This window comes from Anguilla rostrata, chromosome 13 (genome assembly GCF_018555375.3).
Source record: "Anguilla rostrata isolate EN2019 chromosome 13, ASM1855537v3, whole genome shotgun sequence".
NCBI classification, from domain to species: domain Eukaryota; kingdom Metazoa; phylum Chordata; class Actinopteri; order Anguilliformes; family Anguillidae; genus Anguilla; species Anguilla rostrata.
This window is the reverse complement of record NC_057945.1, coordinates 10,344,043-10,371,006: the sequence shown is the minus strand read 5'-3', so window position 1 is coordinate 10,371,006 and position 26,964 is coordinate 10,344,043. Positions and strand designations below refer to the sequence as shown.

Sequence of the window (26,964 nt, the reverse complement as noted above, 5' to 3'; positions counted from 1 at the left end):
CAAAACTCTGCCAAGTTCTTGTTACAGAATAATTTTATTTTCCCATCAGCATATAAAAAATAAGCAATAGCAGCTACAATGTTTGTGAAACTATGCATAAATGACTCCCTTTTATGAAGGCTTTGGAAGGGTATAGAAACGAAAATAAGGAGAGACAGCGTTTCCAGCATTACTGTGATTAACTGTGGAATGCAGATTAAACATGCAGAAGTTCAGGTATAAAACAACTCTGCCCAGTTCTGGTCCCAATATAAAAATAAAATTACAATGCAACTCAAAAGTCGATATTCATATGAAAGGAAACAAACAGATGTTCAAAAAGAGATACATGGCTAATTCCTCATACACTGTTAGGCGCATAAATGTCTAATAAAATATAAGCTTTATACTATACTTTCTAATGTCAAGAAGAGAAAGTGCTAAGTAGCCAGGTGAAGTAGCTGATACGTGCTTATAGTACATGTGGTCATGACAGCAAAAATTCCAGCAAACCACTTCCAGAAAACCACTTCCCCTGGCCCATTTTGATTTGGCGTTCACTATTTATTTCGTAATACCCTCAACTTTTTTTAGCGAGCATATAATGTACTGGTTATAAAGTTCTCAAATTGCACGAGGGGGGGACATTTCCCAGGCAACATGGCAACATAACGGAGAGCAGAAAGGTACGTATACCCAAAAAAAAAAAAATCATATCACAGCATCATATTTAGATTTGCAAAAGGCACAGAAGTGTTCAAGTATTTGAGCCAATTTTAAAAGGCAACTTTAGTTTTGAACACATGGCATGGACACCATTCATCCATGGTCCCCACTACTCAGTCAATACATATATACTGTTTGCATCCATTTAAATTTATGACACATCACCTGTGCTTTCAATCTGGGCATGAAGTTGAAGAGAACACTCATTTGGATGGGTCTGTATGGCACACAGTATAAAATGAAATATGGTCTTAGAACGACAGGAAAAGTCGAAACCAAAATCATCCCAATACCAAGGGCCCACTCCTAAAGAGACTTATGAAAAATGAAGGTAAAAAGCACACTTGGCACAGTGACAGGTTTAGCTGCGAATTCTGACCTTTACGTAGGTGAACATTAATTCCGCAGTAGGTTTGAAATTCCAGGATATAAAAGCCACTGGTGTCGCTTAGATGTCCTAAACCCTCATACCCATAATTAGAGGTACATGTGCGCACAGCACGAAATCACTTGTGCAAAAGAGGAAAACAAAGACCTTGAAAGCACTTTTGATAGACTACAAATCATTTAAAGCAGCTTTGATTGCTTGAAAAAAAACCTTCTAAAGCCATTTTGATTGGATAAAGCCCCCTATAAAGCAGCTTTGATTGGCTAAAAATTTTTTTTTTAACATTTTTTATTTTTTATTTTGATTGCCTGACAAAGCCCACACATTTTTTTTTTTTTAGCATATCTCTGACCATCTGTGACTTCTGCCACCATTATACTGCCAGCAACTGGCAAATGCATTGAGAAATAAATTGGACCCTAAAATCTTCTAAAAATGCTCTTTGAGAAATAACGAATCAACTGAAAAATTGCAACTTAAATTCTGGGGCAATTATGCTGGCCAATACGGTAATAATGACGTCAGTATTTCACTATGTAAGGAAAGCCATTTCACCTTCTTTCAACCCACATTTCAAAGACCACCGAGTTTCACTGCAACAGTGCAGACTGCCGGAGACTAAACACTTCAAGGCATATCGTAACATAGGCATGGTATCCTAGATATACTGTATATATGCGTCTACAATCTTGTATAACTATGAAAGGCCGTGCATTGATAATGTTATTAAAAGGCAGCTCACTTCAGTAGCGCACCAGGCTCAAACAGGATAGGAGAACTATGAAGACTAAAGAGGATACCTATCCTGTACTGCAGTCATCTGTGAGTATAAGTGGCACATTGCTGAGAACGGGTTATTCCTTATTCCTTCTCAGTTCCCACAGGAACACGAACCTGGCTTCTCTCGGTCTGGTGCTAGATCCTAATGGTCTAAAACACAGTTACACAAGAAAAGATTATACTGAATGAAAAGGTGAGTAGAAAATAAAACTAATTTAATTATATCATGAGTGGTATTAAAAGGCACCGCTGGGCTTAATCATAGCAGTTGAAGGTATGGGGTTTGCTACTGGTCATCCCGAACGCTGTGTGGTGGCGCCGCCGTGTGGCTGGGAGGACTTCCTACAGGCGCCCCTCAGTGAGAGACTGGGTTTGGCGGGTTTACAGGGCCCAGATTGCGCATCTTGAAGTAAGAGACCAGCTGACTGGGGACCTCGGCCAGAACAGTCTGAGCAAGAGCCTCTTTGGGAGCCTGTGGATGGAGAGAGGGAGAAAGAGAGGGGAGAGAGAGGGGGGGAGGGGAGAGAGAGGGAGAAAGAGAGACGAGAGAGAGAGGGAGAAAGAGAGGGGGGGGGAGAGAGAGAGAGGAGAGAGAGGGAGAGAAAGAGGGGAAGAGAGTGAGGAGCAGATAGCAGGGAGAGGAAGGGGAATAATGAATGCATCATGTGACTGATCAATGCCATTAAGGCAGATTCATGCCAGATTTCCCATTCTAAGCTATTTGAATGACAAAGAAGTGCCACTGCATACCATTATAACACCCCATGTCTAACCTGACATTCATCACAGAGACAGAGAAGGTCTCAGCACTGACAGAGTATTTTACTCTCGTGCGCACGGGCGAGAGTTCAGGTACGGGCGTTGTGGGGCAAGGGGGCGGAGCCGTACCTTGAGGAAGTCCCTGAAAGGCACAAACTGCACGATGTCGCGGGCCACCGGCTCCCCGGTCAGGGACTTGAGCACGCCGTTGTCCCCGTCCAGGACCTCCATGGCCTTGAAGTCGGCCTGGCCGACGCCCACGATGATGATGGACATGGGCAGCCGCGAGCTCTCCACGATGGCCTGCCGCGTCTGGTCCAGGTCTGTGATCTCGCCGTCGGTGATGATCAGCAGCACAAAGTATTGCTGAAGGAGGAGAGGGCGAGGGAGAGAGGAGGAGCGGGAAAGAGCCAAAAAGCGACCACGAGACCAGTGAGTACACATATCACCTATCGGCTTAAGCTGTGTATCAGACTGTTGTGTGAGAGATTTCCTGAGCGAATGGTATGGTTTTAGAGAATGAGTGTATTTTATTTGAGGAAGGTTTTCGGGCTGTGTGAGGAACAGATGTTTGTGTGTGTGTGTGTGTGTAGGTGTGCATGTGTGTGTGTGAGAAAGAGAGAGAGAAAGAGGAACAGGTGTGTGAGTGCAACAGGTGTATGTGTGTGGAACAGGGGTGCGTGTGCGGAACAGGTGTATGTGTGTGGAACAGGAGTGCGTGTGAGGAACAGGTGTGCATGAGTGTAACAGAAGAGCGTGTGGGACAGGAGCATGTGTGGAACAGAACTCACCGAAGCGTTGCTCTGCTGTGCTCCACCCGAGGCGATTCGGGCCACGTGGTTTATGATGGGGGAGAAGTTTGTGGGGCCGTACAGCCGGATCTGGGGCAGGACCATGCGATAGGCTTCCACAATCCCCTGCACCCCTGGAGAAAAGAACGCACTGTTCCATTACCCCATACTACCTATTCTCACATACACTGCTGCAGTATGGGCTACAAAACCCATTCCTATCTTAATGCAGTCTTTAATCAGTGGATTTTATTGGGAAGTAGGCAAATAAACCCGAAAGGCTGCCATACAAGGCGATATGGGATGGAAAACAAGGCAACGGCAGTGGCTTTGTATTGTTAAGAGTTGGTAGAGACATCGTAGCATGGCGGATGATCTCCTAGAGCATTCAATACCAGAGAATGAATTCCAAAACATAGACAGAACACGCAGGCTGTTTACCTTGGCAGTAGGGGCTGTTTGGGTTGAAGTTCAACGCGAATTCATGGGACACCTACAGGGTCAGAGGGGGAAACGTGAACATTCAAAACACCGGACCTTCATCTTGCTCTCAAAAACACACGGATTGCTTTCAATCTCTCACCTTAAAGTCTGGAGGTATCTGAGCGCCGAATCCAAAGGCTGGGAAAAGTTTATCACTGCAGAAAGAACAAAGAAAAAAAACGACAACTCTGATTGGTCGGTTTGAAGGTGAGGAAACGGCAAGCTCAGCGCTAATAATGCAGCAGTCCACAGCTCCCACATTAAAGGGCTAGCGCACCCAAAAGCGCCAATAATCGCCACAGCGACGATATGAACGGCAGTAGTTCTGACTCACGTGTCGTAGTCCTGCACCACCTGGCCCACGGACCAGATGGCGGCCAGGTACTGGTTCAGCCCGTCCGGACTCAGGAAGTGCAACGACTCGGGGGAGCGGGGGTCCCCGTTGGAGCCCGTAAAGTCAATCCCCACCTGAGGAACAGCACCCAATTTCATTAAGACATGTGTAAACAAAATCAATACATAAGACACTGAGTTTTTATGCTTAAATGGCTTTCTGCAGCCAGAAGCTGTCGAGCTGGAGGGGGTGCCCCAGTAGGGAGAAGTATCAAAGGAATTCTCCAAAAGCTCACTTCAATTGTTTAACCCTAAAAAACATCTGACCAGCATTCTTGGCTCAAAGTAAAAAAAAAAGGCTTCACAATGCGTCATTACCCTTGAGGGGATATCAAAAATGCTACGCCGTGTCTTTAAATATCTCCCGCTTCTCAGTTTTTAGCTTTGTGAAATAAGGAGTGTATACTGGTTATATTTTTCTATATTAAACAGTGGTGTAGCGGCAGGGCTGTTGAACTTGCTCTCCTCTTGCTCCATACGCGCAGACTTACCGTGAAATTGATCTGGCAGCCGCCCATCACATAATCCAGGAAGGTGAACTGCTGTTCGATCTGGAAGTAAAAACAGGACGCGAGGTAAGCAGGTTAGTGGCAAGTCTGCAGGGAACTTCCTCACAATCCTCACCCACTCCCACCCCTTCCTTCTGAATTTCCAGCCGCTCTGTGGAACTGCAATGCTGCTTTCCACGGGAAGTGGAAGCACTACAGCTCAAGTGAACCCTTATGTGAAACCCTCCTATGAAACACGTGCGCTCCTCTGAATCATATTTCTGATGCAACACGCTGCTAACACGCCAGAGAGTATTGCCACATCCAGCCACACAGGACGTTGCAGGAGAGCCTGCATCAGTTGGAGAAGAGGGACATCTGCCCTTGAGGACAAAAGGGAACCAGTACGTGCTCTGGTAGTAGTGGTTCATGCAGCTGTACTTTGAGGAACCCAGCAAACAGACAGAAGTATCACTTCTATGTTCAATATTTTACAGTGAACCATTACAAAACACAAGTGCAGAGAAATTGTTTCTCTGTGATGAAGGTAACCTCGACTATGGCATCTCTGTCAGGCACTCTTAGCGGCACAAGCAATTACTGTTCATATTACAATGGCTAACGATGGAAACGCCATTTACTCTCTACGTTACTTTTTACTTTATAGCGTTCAATGCTGGGACTCTTTCTTTGCTTTGTGAAAGACTGGAGTTAAGATTCCTACCTTACAGGACTTTATCCTGACCACTCCAGAGTTTTTGTAACTCTTCTTCTTCTGCTTCTTTTGAGGGTGAATACAGTCAAATTGCACCTGGGAACACAAGCCAGGGACATCTCACCTCCGCAAGTAGACCCCTCAAACAGACACGATACCAGCACTACAACAAGCTCTCAGGAAATGCAATTCATTTCAGAGCACATTGTTTTTTCAGTGTTATTAGCCTGTAACCCATTTGCTGTTGTGAAGGGTCAGCCATCCATTAACTCTGTCTTCGATGCCTTGCATGTGACCTATGGTGTAACTGCACACGACTGTACAAATCAATTAAATTATTTTCCATATTAAATAGGGCCAAAAGACAAGTTTATTTTCTGAAAAAAAAGCTCCAGGCCTTGGATAAGTGCAACTGGATGCATTTTACATGGTCAATCCCAACCAAAGCAAGCATTGGCATTTTAAGTACAACTAAGCTACTTAACAAATGATTTGCTTTGAAGTACATTTTTCCAAAATCACAAAAAATCAGCAACTACACAGACCCTTTTTTTACATCCATGTAAATGCCGGTGTGCTAGAGAGCTTTTGGCTCCGGTTTCATAACTTTTGGGTCTTATGCAAAAAATGTAACATCCATTTCAGTTACAGCTAATATAGTGTTTAATCTTGGTTAGGCCGTGAAAACACAAACTTGACTTACCATCAAAAAAACATCATGCACAGGATTTTCCTAAACTAAAAGTACCTTGTGACCAGGTAGAACAGTACGGAACAGTATGGAGCAGTATGGATCAGCATAGATCAGTATGGAACAGTATGGGGCAGTATGGAGCAGTATAAAACATTATGGAACGGTATGGATCAGTGTGGAACAGTACGCACAGTGGGACAGCATTCTCTTACTGTACCTCAGGCACTGACACAGACGGAGAGAGAGAGAGAAGAGGGTCTCACCGGCGAGCCTTGGCTGGCTTTCTGCAGCTCAGACACGTTAGTTTCAAAAATACCGATAAGGTCATGAGATCCATCGCTATCATAGTCAGAGCAATGGACCTGGGGGGGAGAGAAGAGGCCAGAAGAGAGAGAGAGAGAGAGAGAGAGAGGGGGTTTAAAGAGGGAGGATGGAGGAGGGCTGGTCGGTTCCGCTCACCGCTCCTTGTCCCGCCTCCAACAGCTGTGCAGTGGTGCAAGTAAACTCCCCTATCATATCAGAACTGGTGTCTTCGTCCTTATCGTAACATGTGACCTGCCCGTGAGACACAGACAGCGATCAGACCCCGGAGGGTGTGGTGCAACAGGGAACTCACCCCCCCCCCCCCCACACCCCCTTTCTGGTGAAGTTAAACGGGATGTGGCGATAAACTTGTTCTGTGTGGTCTGGCCAGGGTGCGAGGGGCTTACAGTATTAACTCTATGCATGCAGCTGTAGCCGAGCGCATGCGAGAGGCAGCGGTTATGGCATGCGACAGGCTGAGGAGTCGGCTCTTACCTTGATGGGCTTGCTCATGTCGCTGTTGCAAAACGTTTGAAGAGCGACTGTGAACTTTTTCCAGGTAGGATTTAGATTATTTTTAATTACCTACAAAAAAGAAAAAGAAAAAAAAGACACGTATGTGACAATGTTAAGTAACCCGATTTAAAACAAAGAACCAAGCACAGCTAAAATGGGTCAGTTGTTTCTAATAAGGCCATATTTGTGCACGTACAAAAGCCTTCAATAACCAATAGTTCTATGGATTTCACTGGTCAAAACAGTGGTTTGTATGCACAAATTATATTTAGCTCGTGCTAAGAACTTAAGTAAATATGGCCTGCGGTCTGCTAGGGATGGAGACTTGTTTTCCAGCATTGCATAGTCATGCAATTACTGTTAAGCACAGAACAACAAGAACAGTGATAACAAGAAGCAGGACATGAATAAATTATGAATGTGAATACTGTACTTCAGTTCTGTGGACCAGCTGCCATTTGCCATCGTCCCCTTGCTTAAAAAACTCCAGGAATGGATCTGATTTCCCAAAGGTGTCCTGCAGACACAAAACAAGGCGCTGAGCAGCTTGTACAAAACAGTAGGGAGAACTTGGCATCAGACAGATCATTAAAAGTCTACACTGCTAATAACAACGCTCAACCATGATTATGAATTTAAACGGAATATTTACACTTCCTTATCTTACAGGAAATTAAATACGTTCATTATTGCGCCACTCAAATGTGCTCAAACTCTAAGGTGAGATAACTGGTGATGTGCAACGGTCACACAAGGCAGCTCCTCACCTTCTTATCAAGGTTTTGCGCTTCAACCTCCAACACTATGGCTCTGTTGTCCTTTATCTCCTCAGCTGCTATCTGCAAAACACACAGGGCCGACGCTTCAATGACCAACGGACAAGCGAGAGAACACGCTGGCATTCAAAGGCACACACAACATCAACACATTGTTCACGTTATGTTACAGTACATTCAGGCATTTAGCACGCGCTCTTATCGGGTGTAGCTTACATACGCGCTTACATAAGGCTTAGGTAACAAAGAGCTGATGCTCAGGGCTAAGCTGAGGAAGGCAAAGGACAGGAAGCAGCGGTCAGAGACAGGAAGTGGCGTCACATCAAGCCAACTCCCACCAACATTTTTAACCGTGAATACTAGGTCAAGTTGGTTGCCAGAGTGTGTGTTTGGATTTGACCAGAGTGAAGAAAAGGGAGAAAAATGCAAGCAATTCTAGAATCGGATATTGAAGTCACCAAATAATACAGACAGGATGGCATCTTCAGGGAGAGAGCTGAGGATAAAGTCATTAGGGAAGCTTCTCTGTGGGCAATAGGCTGCTACAAAGTGTGCTTTGGAGGGATTGGCGATTGCTACTAAATGGCGCTCAAAGGATGATGCATTGGCCCGGGTGAGAGGAAGCGGAAATCTAACCGCTTTTTTCCTATACACTCAGGAAGCCATATACCTGTGTTCTCTAGAACAGAAGGCAAGCGCCATGGTGACCACATTGCCCAACACCGACTCTCCCACTGTGAATTCTCAAGGGGCTATTTGTCAGGAGTTAAACATATTAAACATAAGTCAATAGGAAAGGTTAGAGTCCTCCACACCTGGGTCAAATGCGTATTTGTTTTGCGTAATACTTTTCTGTGCTCTATTGATCTTGCTTGGTGTAATTAAGCCTGCCAATATGACCAGAAGGCAGGGTTTGTACTTTTTTGAGAGTATTTAATTGGTTCCAATAGACCAGACAAGATCAGTAAAGCATAGAAAAGTATTTGAATCCAAAACAAATGCGAATTTGACCCAGGTTTGAAGTCCTCTAGGTATTGATTTTGTAGCCATAGAACATCACCAGTTCAGATGAACAAGTCATCAGCAGAAAAATGCAATATGTCTTGAAGTCTAAAAAGAACAGATGAGGTGATCTGTAAAGCACGATGCATGGGCTTAGAAACTGACAGGTCAAAATCTTGTGAGGTCGGCAAAAGCTGGAAGAATTTCTAGCACAAAGATTCTCACTTGTATATTGCTCAAAACGTTTGTTTCCAGCTCTCCTAATCATTCACAAAGGAGAATTCTGACTTCAGAATTCTGACTGACAGTAAGCGTGACAGCGAGTTGGGTAGCACGTTTTACTGACTGTGATTGTGCCTTTGCCAGCAGGTTTTCCTTTCTTCAGCTCCAGTGGCCTGGTAAGCTTCTTACTGGAAACTACCTGGCAAGCCAAAACAAGGTAGTTCAGCACACACTATTAAACACTGGAACCAACCAACAATGGGTACATCAACCACTTTGGCTTTAACAAGATTAAAATAAACATTTATACAAAAAAAACAAAACAGAATAAATAAATAATTTAAGAATAAATTAATTTAGTCACCATAGAGGGAGCAAAGGCGCATTCAATTTTGGATTATTATTTTTTAAAAATTTTTAAACAGAAGACATTTTGCAATGAGAACAAAGAGCTTCATCCAGGAGTCACGACAGTACAAGATATGCCACTGAGCGTGACAGAAACGTCATCTCACTGGACTTAGCGTGACAGAAATGTCATCTCACGGGACTTAGCATGACAGAAATGCGGCTCTGCCAGTCTCACCTGACCCAGAGAGCACTCAAAGCCCCCAAGGTAGTCGTCATCGCTCAGGTCGACGGACTTGTTGTCGATATCATAGACGCCAAACTTCAGCTTCTGCACCTTCTCAAAGTAGTAATCCACAGACAGCTTTGTTGAAAACTCGGGGTCCTGGCAGTTATTGATTCTCTCAGTGCGACCCAGCTAGAAGAACACAGAGAAAATAAGGACTAGGCCATCAGCACAGTGTCAAGGGGACAAGTTTTAAAGCATTCACATCAAGGACCAGCTCCATTCTCACAAATTCTGATAAAGACCTGTCCAGATTCCACCTGAATTATCAATACTTAACTTCTTGAACTGGGCTGGTGTCAACACAGCCTTATTCTCCATGAGAACCTTTTCAGGGGTCCAGAACTGGTCTGAGCTTACCTCGGACCATTTGTCGTCTCCGGAGCTTTGGAGTAGAACGCACAACGGGTCTGACTTTGAACCCACATCTTTATCAATGAGATTGTTGCAAGAGACGGAGAGCTCGATTTTGGTCACACATTGAGCAGCCATCTGAGGAAAAAAAAGAAGAAAAAAACAAAACAGAAAATTAGTAATATTCGATATCAGCCATAATATTTTATGGGTTTTTTTATTTTACGGAAGAAACGCAGCGTGACTTTTAACACAATTAAATGCTTGGTACCCTTCAGGATCACTGTAAAAAATAGAATGTAAAACAAATAAATAAATAAATAAATACAAATCAGCCGAGAAGACGTTTATAAGTAGCCTAACTTCTTTTATCACCGAATAAGACACAAGCGCCTTGGTTTCCTAACAAGGTAGCTAACTATGGCTGAACATGCAGCTAGTTAGTAGCGCACAATATGATAAAACGGCAAATATCCATTAAAGATGTTACTGACAAGTGAAGTAAGTATACGCTGTATAACTTCCTAAACTATTTTCTAACCTGCAGATGCGGATGTTAATGTCAATAGCCGTTTCCGCTTCACTGCTGTGCATGAGGTCAAGCATTGCAGAATGACAACCACACCTAACGTCAATTTCTTGACGATTAAAATTTGAATTCGTCGTTTTCGGAGTTAGCAGGCGACCAATCTCAATGTGCCGAATCAATTTTACCATCTTGCAGTTTTCCACTTTGACAATCTAAGCGCAGTGCTAATCATGTTAAACTAAGAATATTAACTAATAAACACCGATGACAGTTATACTTTTATACAAAAGTACTGACAAGCAAACGATTTGAATCTTCAGAATCATTGCCAGGATTCTGGCCACACAGCTGTAGGCTATCTGTTAGCAGGATGCAACCCTCCATTTTAATGAAGCCAGTAAACACGCCAAAGAAAATTGCGCGGCTCTCAAATTGTAAAACTTCATAGCCATTATATAGTTCGTTACGTAGTCTAGCTAACTACTTCACTAATCCAAGGCCTGCGAGAAAAGATTTAGCCTAAGAGAAACGTCTCATGTTAAAATCCGTAAATCAGTGTAGCTCGGGTGAATCATCCGGTAGATTCAGAGTTAAATACATAACGCTATATGATTCGTAACACGCACGTAGAATTATTATACCTTTCAAATATCAGAAACACTTCTCCAGAAACCAGAAAGCAGTCCGTTTTGCAGAAATGCACTGTCGCTGGTGACTATGGTCATTCGAAAGGTGTGGCAACTGGCCCACCCATCGCAGTAGGCGCATCACTATTGGTTACATTTCTAGCCCGAGAGCATTTCTATTGGACAGAGCATAATGTCAATCATAGCATAATCCCGCAGTGTAGGAAGAAAGGACCGTAGAATGAATAACATTTTGCCTACTTGCAACTGTATTGCGAACGATGAATGAATGAAGAAATCCCCTATGTCCCTGGTACTATATGGAATGTAATCGCAGCCATTCTATTTTAAAACAAAGCATAATTACAAACCAACCATTTCGAAAGAGTGCCGTAGCACTGTAAAAATCACCACACATCTCGGGAATAAAGAACGACATCTGGAAGCGGAAGAAGGGTGGCTCACCTTGTGGCTAATAGGCTATCAATACCACGCATAGGCTACAAACGAAACCACGTTAAAAAGCTCATCCTATATGGGCGATATTTCAGGTATGTCATGTAGCTAGCAGTAGCAACTTTCAGCCAAAAGGAAAACGAACATTACCATTAACTGAAGGGAAAGGGCACTGAACAAGTCTTAATGTCAACAGGAATTACAATGCAATCAGTTATTTCGCCATATATAATCTATATTATCAATCATGTAAGGGCATACGTGATTGAGAACGCATTTGCAGTTTCGCCGTAATAAACGATTCAAAATTCCACCAATTGCAATTGTTTTAGTAATAGACTAACGTATGGGCTAAGTGTGATGCCAACTTGTGCACTCATCATCATTGCAACTTTTGAACACAGTTGCAAGCATTTAACTTCTGATAAGTGGATAGTGCCCGATTTCGCCTTTGCAGCTATTCTGCACCGGTCTGTTCCCGAGGCAGCCTGACAATGAATAGAAGGAATTTGTTTACTACCGCAATCAACACAATGGTAGTTATCCTCACTCGCAATTGTCTGGTTGTTGCTTTTTGCAATATTTGCCAGGAGCGAGTTTAAAAATTTTGATGTGAGGATTAAAAGGATAACATGTTTCCCACATCTCTTTTGCGTACTGCTACATCTGCTAAGAAGCCCGAATAAGCAAGTAAATATTACCTCGTGTTGGTTGCCATATCACACTATATTAGAAAAACGGTACAGTAGTAGGACCAAATGCAACCGACAACCGTAGAATAACTATCATGTAAAAAAAACAAAACAAAAAAAAAAAAAACATCTAAGCACAAGTATCAAAAGCTACACAGTTTCAGGACTGGGAAGGTGTTCTCTCTCACAAGCCTAGCAAACAGCTGCTGTGCACATCAGTTTCAAAGCGGTTCCTGGGACACTTCATATTCAACCGAACTGCTCCTTCACACATGATGTCAAAAACTACAATTCTCCCGCCACTGGTCCAAGGTATGCATTTTTCATTTATTTCCCCCATTACATGTGTTTACTGCCCTCAATCTGCCACTGATCCAAGATCTGTATTTTCTGTTTTTCTCACGCCTTGCCAGTGGTCACATCTGGCCTTGAGTGACGGAGGTGAACTGACCCCCCCCCCCCCCCCAAACTGTCATAATTCACGTAAGCACTTCACGCTGGTCTCAAGACTCACCTTACCAGGTTGTATAAAGGTTCCTGCAAGCTGTCCTGAAACTGCTTAAGGGCCAAACTGATACACTAACACAGCAGTTAAATGAAAGGGCCACTGATGGACTTGCACCATTGCATAAGCTATATATATATAATAAAAAATAATAATAAGTATAAACTGAAATATTTTAATGGGCCAGGAGTAAAGGTCAACAGCACAGTAGTAATATGTTGGAACCCAACACCAAAATGGTAGGAGACTTCATTTCAGTGGTAGTCTAGTGTTTTCTATTGACCCAGACAGTTTGTGTGTGATGAAGGATATTTTAGATGTGTACAGATATTTCTGAGACCCAGCCAGATTTACAATAGAAAATATCAGGGTATTCGTGGGAATATAGGCCTAGTATAAGCAAGAAAATACACCTCCAAAGTAGCTTGTATATTGACATTATGCCTGTTGTACATGTGTGTATTACCTGATTATTCTTTAACGATTACCTCAAATGTACAAATGATCTTATTTGTGGCTGGGACCATTTCCTATGGCCATGCAACCAAAACTCGTGGAAATTGTGGCGTAGTTTCCTGTATCAGCATTACTACATTACTTGGGAAGGAAGAGCAAAATGCTCGAGAACTGAGTAGTGGTAAAATATAAAATGGATTCTTATGTTTATAATTGTGAATGAATTCTATAAAACTAATTTGCTTATATGCTCATAGCCTCTGGAAACATAACGTCACAGTAAAAAGATGCTTTGGAATTACCCGTGGTGTCGTTGCTAGTTTTACACCACAAATCCAACTACACTTCCAGTTGCAAAGGCAACAGGTTGTCAGAAACTTCTCTAAGCATCTAATATATCCTACATTGTACACAAAACATGTCTGAGCCAATCAAATACATAAAAATGTAAACTATATTGTTTTTTAATAGAAAGTGATCAATTTTTTTTTTAAATGCATGTCTTAAGAAATTATGAGTCATCATTTCCTCAGGAATCGTGCAGTTTTAAAAACACCCACCAAAACCAACACTGCGGATGAGGCCAAATGTAAATAACTGACATTCGGATCTTTAGCTGTTTCCAATGAAAGGACATGTAAACTTACACATTTCTAATGCTTCAACTACTGTACAACACACTTCACTGAATGCTTAGGCCTTGATGCGCTGCAGGGCATCAAAAACAGGAGAGTGGCACAACGGGCCTTCATGCAAGAAATGGACCAGCATGAACAGACAAATCGGAAGAAAACAAAGCATTGGCATTTTGAATAAAAAACTTCCAAATACACAGTCCACTGCGACATAAGACCGGCATTTCACTGCATGTGAATCGTACTGTACTGCATGTACTGTACATTGTAGGCTAAAGCAAAAAAAAACAAAACAAAACAAAAAACCACTTACCTTCACACATCAATCACTTTAACAGGAAAGCAAGCAGTTGTGTGCAGGCTCCCATGTCAACAGGCAATGCAATGACGCAGATTATTAACAGCAGATACCTCAATCAACAACATTGCTCATTGCAATCAACCAGTCATGAAGGAAGCAAAAAAAAAACACAACCAAGGTAAAACCACAGGCACAGTATCTGCAGATGAATACACAGCAAATGAGTGCTTCACCATTTCACTGGTGCATGTCAGGACGTAGGCCTACTCAAACATTTAGGCTAATATTGCCAATATTCTCATCAGTAGTACACATTGCAAGGACCGTTGCCAACAATCCCAGTGATCCTTGCTTGGACAGTCAATCCAATTTTTTCAAACCAATCCAATTTCACTGTTCTCTAGGAACCTGCAGATCAAAATGGCATTTTTATTCAAGAGTTTTGAGTGTTCTTATGCTCAACGTAATGTCTTTAGTACAGACCGCTCTGGTAATAGGTTACAGTTAACAGTACATAAAACAATATTGTAATATTTATGCTGCACACAACCCTGGTAGTGCAGAAAGCACAAAAGATACTAAAGCCATAGTCTAGAAATCTAACTGCACTGTGACTTAGAAATTCCAAATTCCATAGCAGTGTCATGCAATACAAATTTTGTGTTAGAATCCCCCCCAAAGGTAAAAAGATTATGGCACCATCTTTGTTGTGAACACAACCAGCTTCCCTTGGTTAATCACCAGCTACATATCTCCATAGATTTCCCCCCTGAGGTATGAGCTATTCAAAAAACCTTTTTTGGTGTCATCTACACCTCGGTTAGCATCAGGGATAAGAACACGCCGTGACTCAAAGCCACTGGCTACATGCACAATATGCCTCCTTGGCAAATAGACAACCCGCATTGCGATTTAATCTCAAGTCATTTCTCCAGCAATCCCACTGCCTGCTTAATATGTGAGCAAAGTTAATAATGTGTTTTGCTTCACATTTCACAAAGTAAATCGTGTTTAGAGCAGCTTGGGATCCAATTGCTTATTGTAAAACGCAGGGCCATCCACAGGTAATCCTTCAGTCAGCTTTCTGTTCTGCTAGGTTCTGTTAACAGCACATAAACGTACAAATGACATCTTTAAACAATGCAAGCTAAAGTCCAAGGGGAATACACTTGTCTTCCGACTCCAGCAATTCTACTCCCTCCCCTCTTCTGTTCTCTAGGACTATCAACAAGTTGTCATGAGCAAATGCAGCTTCCACTGCCCATAAGCAGGTGTTGACATTCTCAAATTTCAGTTTCATGTACCTCATCAGTCAACCGGCAAATAATTGTTCTCCTTATTTGCTTTTGTAAATAGGAAAGGCAGTAGGTGAGCTCTGGCTTCTATAGTGTTTAATGGATTGGCGAGTCATAGCATTCCATGCATTGACTTAAAATTTATGTTCTTTCTGGAGAACCTGGGTGATAGATTATGCATGCAATTTAGTGATACAAGAGAATATCATCTGTGTTGCGCATAGACCTCGCATCCGACAAAGAAACTGAGTTATCAGGAACAGAACAAAAAAATGTCATTTCAATTTCCAAAGAGCATTATATTTTAATCATTTGTGATTTTGAACCAGCGGTTATAAGTCAGATGAAAATTTTCTATGTAGTTCAGCTGGGGTTTACTGACTTTATCTCAGTTTCAGAGTACGCTTTTTACAGGCCCAGACATTTATGTGCAATGAAGGATATTTTCGAGATTTACAGATGATGATCTGCTGGCTATACAAAAGCAAGTATTAAGCATTCAATGATTTGTTGTCTGAAACAAGAAAATACACCATGCAACTGAAAAGTAGCTTGTACAGCAGCATTATGCTTCTAGAGGTTTGAACATATGAATATAACCAGACTGTTTAAAAAAAAAAAAAAAAGATTTTTAGTTCAGTTGGAAATGTTTCCTATGGCACATAAGTACATTCGGAGGAAACAAACCATTGCTATACAAGCTGCTTTGGAGGTACCTGGAGTCTGCTTTTTCTTTAAACCGCAACACCAGAATGCTCCAATACATGTCATTGTAATGTCTACAGGTCGTCAGAAACTCGTAAATATATAAACGCTGCTTCATCGCAGATAAACGGTCTGGGTCAATGGAAAACATACACCAAAACAGTATCGAAACCCTAAAGTGAACTATCCCTTTAAAAAACAAAAATGACACTCACAAAAAAAGAAGATAAGAGGTACACCAATGCTACGTATATGGGTTCATACATATACGGTATACCTCCTATGCACATATCAATGTGAAACTTCTTTGTAGCTTTTTATGGGTAAACCCTTCTTGTCGATAAACTGCAGAATGTAGCTAAAGCGGAGTAAATTTGGGGGGGGGGGGGTTTCACCAAGTATAGTATCTGCAACTCAACAACCGTGATTTATTGTTGCCTTCAGCGGTCTGGCCAATCAGCTCGCCCATTTAACTGCAAATGTACTCACCAACTGCTCAATGACCACAACAGCAAACATGTACACTCGAATGGAATAAAGCATGTTCTTGGTACTCAGTAGCATCATATTTTCACATCTGGTGCATGTATGGGAGACCACATGGAAACCTTGATGCCGACACATTTTATTGTTCCTTCCAAAACTATACTGTATAAAAAACACATATAATGAAAAGCACAAGAGAAACATACAATGCCTTGTAGGTTCATTATTTTAGGAATGCCGTTTTATTGACAAAATATGTAAGCTGAACAGTATATACAACTGCAAAATAAAAAAAGAGCTGGAACGTCACAAAGTCCAAATAAATGAAACATTACAATTGATCTGGGTCAACACTACAAAACAGAAGCCAAATAGCAACTATATCTTAGCAAAACACGACACATACTCTGAAGGGACCATAGCTGGAAAGAGCTTGCAAATACATAATGTCAGGCTGCTGCTGCAACTTCAAGAAACCCAGCAGTCTTCTGCTTGATATTGAGAGGAAAAACAGAGAGCATAGAGGTACAGTTGACATCTGGCCTTGTGGATCGCATTGCATTTCAACACATTTCTCGTACAAGGCAGCATCCGCATTGACATGGCATTTTATTAAGGGAAAGAAAAACAGCATGGACCAAAAACAAAGCACGCTGATGCATTGACCGCAACATTGTGAATGTTCTCTGCACGCACCGAGAACAGCAGCACTCGGTGCATCTGCTAAATGTCCTCTAAAGCACAGGTGAAGGCATTATAAACGGTGAAATCTACAGCAGAAATACAAATTACACAGAAACGTCAGAGCATTTGAAAACAGTATCACATGCTTCCCGATAAAAAGAAAAAACGTCAGCACAGCCGTTACACTGGCAGAATGCGCGCCTCTGCCCCAAACACGCATTCCATTTCCAGGTCTTCACACGCACGAAACCGCTTCAGCTCTTTACATGATTGGAATCAAGCAAGCTGCCACTCTTTGCTACAAAAGGAAACCCACACATACCACTGTACTAATCATACCATGCTCTTAAATTAATGCAGTGCCTCACTCCTTTCTCCCCTAATCTACAAACAACTCAATTACTTTGGTAGGGGGACTAAATTCATACTACCAATTGGTGCTAGAAAAATGAACATTCTTCCTTCAATGTTAATTTCTCACCTTGGTGTTACTTAAAAAAACATTCAGTACAATGCAGCACCTTTGATGTTTCACAGGTTTAGAATTTCACTAAGAAGAAAAACTGCATGTTGGCCCTAACCTAAAGTTATTTTGACTTTCCGGGATCCGATTGGCCTGTCGTTTAAATCCAGGACCGCAGACATCGCCTCGTCATGCGATTCAAAAGCCACCATCGCCTCCCCAGTGGGCATACCTTTCTCACTGTACTGCAGGCACACGGAACCAGGCAGGACTTGGTAGCCATAAAAGAAGTCAAGTATTTCGTCTACTGTGACTGTGAAGGGCATGTTCTGTATCTTCACTATCGTCGGCCGCGGGTTGCCAGGGCCTCCGCTAATACCGGACGGCCCTCTCAGGGTGTCGGACGCGGGACCGAACCCAGGCTGCGGGGCGCCCGATCGACCCTGTCCCCCTCCTCGGCTCGGGAGGCCGCTGCTCTTTCGTGGCCCGTTGTCAAAAGGCGGCAGTCCCCTCAGGCTCTCCGGCCCCCCAACGAACCCCGGTGGACCGTTGTTGCTGCCGGGTCCGGGACGGAACCCCGGGGGCTCCAGCACCGGAGCCGGCAAGTGACTGCCCACCATGGGCGGGGGGACGCTCATCGAAACGTCTCCCAGCGCCCCGCCTATTGGGGGCAGAGGAGGAGGGGGACCGCCCAGCCCATTACCCGGGGGGCTGAACGGGGTAACGAAAGGGGGGCCGTTGTTTAAGTTGCCTACACTGTTTCTGAGGAAGCTGTACTCGTCCCCTGCCATGGCGGGGTAACTGTGCGGCTGAGAGTGCCCTTGGCCATGAGTGCTCCCTTGGCCCTTCTGCCCTCTCTTAGCCTGTGGCGGTGGGTTTCTCTCTACATCTTTCATCTGATCAAACGTGATCAGGTGCACAAAGGCGTCTCTCCCGTTCAGTTTTTGCCTGTGCAACCTCTCGGCTTTCATTGCCTCCTCTTCTGATCTGAACTGCACCACAGCCTGCCCTAGACCATTACCATTGCCATCAACGAGGACCTTGAGGCTCTCCTCAAACAGCTGGATCCCCTCCAAAAACAGACGGACATCCTTCTTGGACACATTGTATGGAATATTTGAAATATGCGCGCAGGTCCTGGCATTCTTTCCTCCGCCTTCTAAGGAGCTACCTTTCTGGTCACCCGGCTGTGAACCCTGCATCCTTTTCCGAATAACATCAATCTTCTCGAACATGCCTTTTTTGGTGATGGGGTGCACCTGTATGAACCGACTACCCATGTACTGCATGTGGCAGCCCAGGGCAACTTTGTAGTCTATTTCATTCCTGAACTCAACAAAGCCTTCTCCTGTTGCTCTACCGTTCGGTCCATATGCTATATATATGCTGTCTTCAACAATATCCAGGTTCTTAAAAAATTCAAAAATCTGTTTGTTTTCCGCTTCATAAGGCAGTCCTTTCAAATAAACACAGTACTCCTGTTTGTGAGGTGAGCGGGACCTGGCTCTTTCACGCCCGGAGGGGGACGCTGAACTTGAGCCACGCCGGTGGTGGTCTTGATCAGGGTCGCTGCAGTGTTTTGACGATCCTTGACCTCCGCCTATGCCGCTCCCTGCACTGGTCGTTATCCACTGCCTCTCAGTAGCCGGGGTGATCTCTACGTACCTCTGGCCCATCATTCCAGCGTTTCTTTTTAGAGCTTCATAACAGTCCTGGGGTGCATAAAACTTAGCCAGTGCCCTGCCACTGGTTCTACCCATGTGATCCCGAATAAAGCGGACGGACTCCACGCCCAACCCCTGGAAAAATTCCCTAACGTCCATCTCAGTAGCTGAAAAGGGCAGGCCGTGGAGATGAACGAACAGCTCGTCTGGATTAACCACAGCTGGCTTCATGTGGGCCTGGAGGTTCATTGGACCAAGCGGGTTCATTGGACCGAGGAACATATGATTTGGGTTTCCCATCGATAAGGGCGGCCCTGAGCCGGCAAGTCCACCGCCCACAGGACCTACCGGGGGAGGGACACCCGGATTAAACGGGGGCATAGTGGACATGTGGGGCATGTGTGTCATAGGGGGTCCAGGGGGCACGGGCGTTAAGGGCGCGACAGTGGGCACTGGAGGCAGAGCTGATACAGGCGGGGGAACTGGCATGGGTGGGATAGAGGGCATGGGGGGCAGAGACGGCATGGTGGGCAGAGGGGGGATGGGGGGAGGGACAGAGTTCAGTGTGGACATTGCTGTGGTCATGGTGGACCCCATGGTAAGGTTAGGGCTGCTGAAGTTGTTGGTAAAGCTTGGGGGCATGTTCCCAATGCTGGTTGTGACAAACGTGGGTATACTTTTACTGCTGGGGGGCTCGTGCGTAGAGGCCGTTGTGGCGACTGTGGTCGGCGTCGGGCTGCTGAAGCCTTGCATTGTGGTTGGTAAGTTCCCCCTCCCACCCCCACCAGAACTAGTTGGGGGCCCCGGTCTACCTCCGTTCCCCGCGGGTCCCTCCAAGTTGCCGGTTTCGAAACGCCTGCGGCTAAGCTCAATCATATTCTGCATCTCGGTCTTGCTACTCAGCAAAAGAGACACTTTAGACCCCTTGATGGTCCCCCCAGTACGCATCATGCCAAGCCTTGCATCTTCATCGGTGGCGAAAACAATAAAAGCCTCACCATGTTCACCCCCTACAATATGCACACCACCATCCGGGATGGTCAATCCAGAGAAGAAATGGCGTATGTCCATGGTCCCCGCGACAATGGGGAGACCCTGCAAGCGGATGACCACAGCCATGCTGAGGCGTACCCAACACACACCTGCAGGTAAAAGAAGGCAACGTCTGGGTCAGACGACAGTTTGCAGCAAAAAACACAAAACACAGACAAACATGAAACCACCCCAGACACAACATCTGGCAGGCAGCATAATAACACCCAGAAAACTAAATATATTTGTGAAAACAACTGTTTTGGTGCAAAGTGCAACAGGGTCCAACAAAGTATACCTGTCTTCAGTTCAAGAGAAATCTCAGCAGCCCTTGATCATGTCCACAAACTGAAAAAACTGCCTTTTCTCTAACCACAACACACATATACAAAATATTTTGCCTTATAGGCTATATTATACTATAAAATTTACTTGTTGCCGACTCTTTCAAGAAAGATGGGGTTTATACAAAGTCCAATTTAAACAGATTATTGCCATAAAAACAGCCTCCTACTCAGATGGCATATTCGGTCAAACACTTCCACATGATAATCTTACTGTAGGTTGAGAAGGTTCAAAACACCGTGGCAAAAGATATTTATGCATTGTGACAATTCAAATTCATTTCATTAATCTCACATTGTGAAATCACTGTCAAAAATGATATACCAAATCTGGGCACATCAAACACTTAATTCACAATAATAAGCATAGCCAGACACTGTATAGTTGGTTGTTTATACACTAAAAAACCCATGCTTTATCCAGAACTGGAACTAGGGTTGAAATCTAGGGCTAGATTTCCAAATCATACAGGTATTTTACTGTTGAAACATCCACCCATCCAATATCTAACCCACTTCCTTGGTCAGGGTTGTGGGGACTGTTAAAAGAATACACGCTACAAAATCAACAAAATCCCCAGAACATAGGCTATTTCTTAACATTTTGTTTCCTTTTAAAATAACCCTAAGCCCTAACCCCCCCCCCCCCCCCCCACCACGTGAGCTTAGCGCTGGAATGTGCTATATTATGGTATTTAGACAAGACTGCGAGGATTCAGAGATAAGGAAAAACCAAGGTGGTCAGAAATATATCTAATATATTTTTTCAATTTCTGTTAAAGGTTCACACAGTGTTTGCCTCATATGTGCAAATTAATGTCTCCTAAAGCAAATTTTACACAATTACACTACAATAGCGTGAAGGACAAGGCCCTTCATTTTGATTTAAAAAGTATCAGTGTTCCAAAAATGCTGACTGTTGCCTTGTGGCATGCTAGTGCTAATATGCTACCCTTTCTCATTCTCGTACACTGGCAATTTGCAAATGTCACCTGTGTTTTATTATTGTTTGGCAACGTATAAAACTGAAGAAAGCTTTGCCCCACTTGTAGGGGTTTGCAGAGAGTTAAGGCTTTTAAGCCTGTTCCAGACTGAAAGCACCTTACCTACAGCCTGCACGCAGTGAAATGGCAATTACATTGTGTGCATAATCCCAGGGATGCAACAGCAGGACACACCCAAGCTAGTGTGGAATGCATTTCTGCTGTACAACAGGCAGCTGAGGAGATATTCTGTGAAGTGACTTTCGGCTGCTGGCTGTACAAGCCTTTATGTGGATGTTGTACCTATGCCCTTGTATTCAGGCAAAACCTTTTTCTGACAGGATCTTTGACAATCACAATGATTTGGGATGCATGCCGAACATCTCATCTGACTGCACTACCACCTAGCAGGTAGTACTGCACTAGGTCAGTAATATTTGGCTCCAGTTCCTTCAAGGCTGGTTCCACCCTCTAGTGGATATGGAGGTTATTATTCCTATAGGCTACTGCTATATTTCACACTACACGCTATTCTGTGTGGTAGAACTGGACCACAACACTACGTATCTGTATGCACCTGTACATTTCTCCTCCCAAAACAGTTCTGGAATAATTAGGGCTGTGCACACACTCCCATACAGCCTGGCATACATGTTCAAAGGTGAAAATCACCTGTACCCCTCAGTTTGGAACAGGACTTAAAATGGCCCCAGCTTTCATCTTCCTGAGCGTGACAAGGTTGGCATATCGTCCAAGAAGAAAACGGTCACACGAAAGAACAAAGCAAACCCTGCGCCATTCAAGCCTATGGTAAACTATCCAAACCAAGTATACAGAATGACAAACTATCTAATGTGGGTTCTTTTTCTACAGGGGTGTGTAAATATAAAGATGAGGTACCAACATCTACTCAGATTTGCCATTCCATGTTGATAAACGTAAACCCCCCCTCCGGCACAACAGCACACAAAATGTCTGGATGCATTCCAAACTTACAAATGGCGCAAGAAAATGATTTTTTAAAAACCAAATAGCTCTCTGAAATTATCCCACACAATATTAGCTTTGTTCGGAGTAAAGAGCCAAACTACCTCTCACAATGTGCAAAATCTATGCGAGCAGGTGTTTGCAAGAGAGCCATTTCATTAGGCTATCACAGAAATATCAATATTTTGTCAAAGTGGCTTAAGCAGAAGACTAGACAGACCAGGGATTTCTAACTTCAATCACAGAGGGCTGCAGAATCTGCTGATTTTTAACATAAGTTGCTGCCTGGCTAAAGTGTCAGAACAAACAAATTGGCTGCCAACTGAAAGAAAACAGAGCAGGCTTCGGGGACTGAAGATTGAGGTGGACCTATTCTCTAAACATACTGCACTTTTACAATGCTTACACCAACACCTGACATCGCAAAAGCATTCATCACAAAAGCACTGTCCCCTACTGAGAATGCGCCACAGTGATAGGAATGGCAGGAAGTACAGGACTACAAATGCAGCCTTTAGCTCCAGCACTTCAGGTACTTATGACAACCTATGGGCATGAACTGCCAACAGCCACAACATCTATTCTACTCAGCTATTCTAGAAAATTCTTAAGAAGAAAATATAAGTGGCATGCAAGGAAAATGAATGACTATGTTACTAGTAATGGGCAGGGGATGCATTTTTTATTAAAAAAATTTACATTTAACTAGGAAAAGACTTTAAAAAGACATAGCTGATACTATGACAAGGGGATTGACAAAACAGCTCTAAAAGGGATCTAAATCCTTGAGGTAGTGGCTTCAGTAACTGTAGACCATTTCATAAACGCTTACCTGTAATAATAAGTGGTGCTTCGTTATAAGTTGCTCAGGGTACCCAAGCCAATCCTGACGGCAAGCAATTAAAACCAACTCTAGACTGTAACAAAAGAATAAATGAAGCAAACATATGAATGCAAGCAGCAGGCAGACGAAAATAGGTCCAGTGTGCACCTTGTAAACGGCAAACCATTCTTTGAAAATCAGCCCCAGCACTTAAGCATTGTTGCAGCAGCAGATACAAGGCACAGAAATGCAATACATTAGCATCGCCAATGGGATCAGTTGAACTTCAGAATGGCTTCATCGGCAAAGGCCATAAACGGGCACAGTGATTCAAATTCAAAACAATGAGCATGCACCATGGACACATTAAATTCATCATTTTCCACACTGGAGGCATCGAGTCTTGGAGAAGCATTTGATAAATCAGAAAAACCCAAAACAGCAAAAGAGAGAACATGCTCTTCAAGACCTTGTGCAGTAAGTCATTTCACAATGACATAGCAGGGTACATACAACACACTGCCACGCAAACAAACACACACACACACACACACGTAACACACTTGGTTGCATCTTTGCATTAAAAATGGTGCATGACGTTTGCATGAAATCAAAGTCAAGCTTTGCATAAAATTTAGAATGATGTCATCCCCACGTTGATGTGAACTGATCTTCACGTGATCAAAACTCATTACTTATGCCAGAGCACAAATCAATAGGCTGGACAGGTCAACACCTCCCACTGCTCTATACAATACAGCCTAAATTTAATGAGGAACAACAGTGCAGATGACATCACACACTTGTATTTCACAGTAAAAAGTCAAACTTCACAGTGGAATTCCCTTCCTTTATGTTGCTGTATTGAATGACACAAATCTTAAAAACAACTTTCCATAACATGAAAATGACAGCACAGGAACTTCAACCTGTTGGAACTAAAATTGCACCAAAGCATCTAATGAAGTAGCAGTCCACTTTTAAAAGGATCAGATGTTTCATGCATATTGCTTTTTGAACATGTTGTTGTCTTTTTAAATACAACAATCACTCAACATATCTGAATTTGTTTCACACACAGGCAGTGTGTCTGATGTTGTCTGCTGAATAAAACTGCAAGTCAGTTTTTATTTTATTTTAACCCATTTAGACCCGACAACCTGCAAAAATGGCAACCCCACAGAGGCCTTTCATGCATTTGCAGTGTGTATTAGACAACTAGATATTTGATACTACAGACAATGCTGTGTGAAACGGCACTGATGAAATTATTTTGGTTAATAAAGTGGCTAAGAAAACATGTTGGGAATCTTGGAAGTAGATGTCCAGTCCTAGGCTGCATAATGAAGCATTCTTTCACCACAACTTCTGAAAACCCAATTTCAACCAAGGAAAGCCAGGGCTCAAGTTGCCTCAAAATGAACACTGAATATGATGACAGCAAGATTCTGATATAAATTTGACAACATGACAGGAACTCATTCCTGGACCTCAAAAGTAAAATAGTTCAAAATTTTCCAAGCGCAAGAGACAAGCAGTCATTTATAGTGTAACAGACAAATAAACAAGACCTTGAAAGTCAAACCCACGCTCCAGCAATGCCATTTTTTCTCCAATTTTTTCAACAAACGAACCGCTTCTCAGAAGCCAGTAAAGTTATCCAGACTGAGCACAGCGCGTGCTAACATCATTGGAGAACGTTCAAAAGACCATTCAACGTTCCGTTTCCACAAACTCATTGCACCGAACACAATGCACAAACCAGAATCTGCAGCACATCCTAGAAAATCCGACGCAGGAAACCCCATCAGATCTTCAAACAAAAGCTTTCACCAGTGCTTAAACGCATCATTTTCAAACGAAAAACCAAGTTTTTGGGCACAAAATCTTAAACAAGTCATCCACATCAACCAGTCGCCTATACATCAGAAGGAACATTCACTACAACAGAACAAGCAACGTTACCACTCAAAGACCCACAGGTTCCATCAACACGAGGGACTCGTACTGCTTGCTGGGTATGCAGACTCAACTTAAGCTTCTGAATAGGACTTAAAAGATTGCAGCACAAAATTATTAACCCAACTGTAATAGATAGAGTAGAATAGAGTAAACAGTAAAATGTATGATTATTTACAAAAAACAATATAATTCAGTGCGCATTCTTAGCTAACATGTTAGCCAACTGTTAACACAAGTCAAAGCATCAACGTAGATATACACAGTTTGAAAAGTTGAGCATAATACCATTGAGCTAACCAAATAAAATACGGAGAAGGACCTTGCGTGTAATTCTGCGTCACACTAGCAGATGAGCCAAGACAATAACAAAGTCGGGGTTCAAGCCATTCGATTCAATCATGACAAAGCAACGGCGGTTCATTTTGCATTCCGCTGCCACCCTCAGCCCGTGCATGCATTTAAAAACATTTCACCGCAAACAATACAACTGAGCGTTAAGATACGTATTAAATTACTACACGCTATTTCAAAGAACGTCAATCTAGCTAAGGAGCAACATCACCTACACCAAAAATGGCGCTGATTTAATCTATTCTGCTTTTCGGGGAAGAAAAAACAGTAACAAATCACAAAACTACAATCATTTCAGATCAGAATGACTAGTCAAATTACATGCAAGCTCACGTAATCTAGGCACTTTCTCCTCGAGAACGCACATTGATACCTATCAAGTTAAACACAAGACAAATAACCATAAAAGCTAGCTAGCATTCAATCGATGCAGGCCAAAAGTCGATAGCTGGCCTGCGTCTTGATTCAAGCAGTCGCTGACTAGTAATTCGGGATCTACTACAGCCAGACATTTTACCTATTTGCAAGCCAATGTACTGTAACTAAACGTGTTGATGTGCCGCATGAGTCTTGCTGTTACAAATATTTGTGAATTTTGTGCTTTTCTTTTGGTCTTACCGAAAATATCTGTACACAAACAGATTTGACTTAAATTTTAAGAGGCGGTCACTGGCGATTCCTCCGCTCTTCTTTCTATGAGCAGCACACAAAATGTCCGCTACGTACATCAGCATACGTATGCGTCACGTAACGCCCCCAAACCAAATGACGCAACACAGTTGCGGAGGCCAATTGAAGGAGAGGAGAAGGTGCGCCAGGAAGGAAGACGAAAACTTAAATAATTTATTTTATGAATGCGATGTTGTTGCAAGCTTTTGGAGAGACATGTGTTCATATATCTTCAATTTAAGGAACCGTGACAATAACTTAACTATGAAAGATATTATCTGCTATATATGAATGAAAACAAACTACTGGAAAA

General features: G+C 43.0%; 2 protein-coding genes across 6 annotated transcripts; both read right to left on the bottom strand.

Annotated features, from left to right (window-relative positions):
- Positions 1–15: 15 nt before the first annotated feature.
- Positions 16–26,746, bottom strand: cpne1 (copine I). Of its 4 annotated transcripts, none has more exons than XM_064305023.1 (17): positions 26,601–26,746; positions 23,679–23,763; positions 10,010–10,141; positions 9,602–9,781; positions 9,140–9,214; positions 7,783–7,854; positions 7,449–7,532; positions 6,995–7,084; positions 6,656–6,751; positions 5,512–5,598; positions 4,791–4,850; positions 4,241–4,374; positions 4,007–4,061; positions 3,865–3,916; positions 3,424–3,557; positions 2,762–2,998; positions 16–2,345 (listed from the first exon to the last, which is right to left on the bottom strand). In XM_064305023.1, the coding sequence occupies exons 1-17, from the start codon at positions 26,714–26,716 to the stop codon at positions 2,229–2,231; spliced, it is 1,806 nt and encodes a 601-aa protein (XP_064161093.1). In that variant the 5' UTR covers positions 26,717–26,746; the 3' UTR covers positions 16–2,228. The 4 variants fall into 4 exon arrangements, with proteins under 4 accessions (XP_064161093.1, XP_064161092.1, XP_064161095.1 ...); XM_064305022.1 differs by lacking the exon at positions 6,656–6,751 and adding an exon at positions 6,460–6,558; XM_064305025.1 differs by lacking the exons at positions 6,656–6,751; positions 23,679–23,763 and adding an exon at positions 6,460–6,558 and having other exon boundaries at positions 26,601–26,740.
- rbm12 (RNA binding motif protein 12) lies at positions 16,913–26,725 on the bottom strand. Of its 2 annotated transcripts, XM_064305019.1 has the most exons (3): positions 26,601–26,654; positions 23,679–23,763; positions 16,913–20,642 (listed from the first exon to the last, which is right to left on the bottom strand). In XM_064305019.1, exon 3 carries the CDS (start codon positions 20,617–20,619, stop codon positions 17,950–17,952), a length of 2,670 nt encoding a protein of 889 aa, XP_064161089.1. In that variant the 5' UTR covers positions 20,620–20,642; positions 23,679–23,763; positions 26,601–26,654; the 3' UTR covers positions 16,913–17,949. The 2 variants fall into 2 exon arrangements, with proteins under 2 accessions (XP_064161089.1, XP_064161090.1); XM_064305020.1 differs by lacking the exon at positions 23,679–23,763 and having other exon boundaries at positions 26,601–26,725.
- Positions 26,747–26,964: the final 218 nt, after the last annotated feature.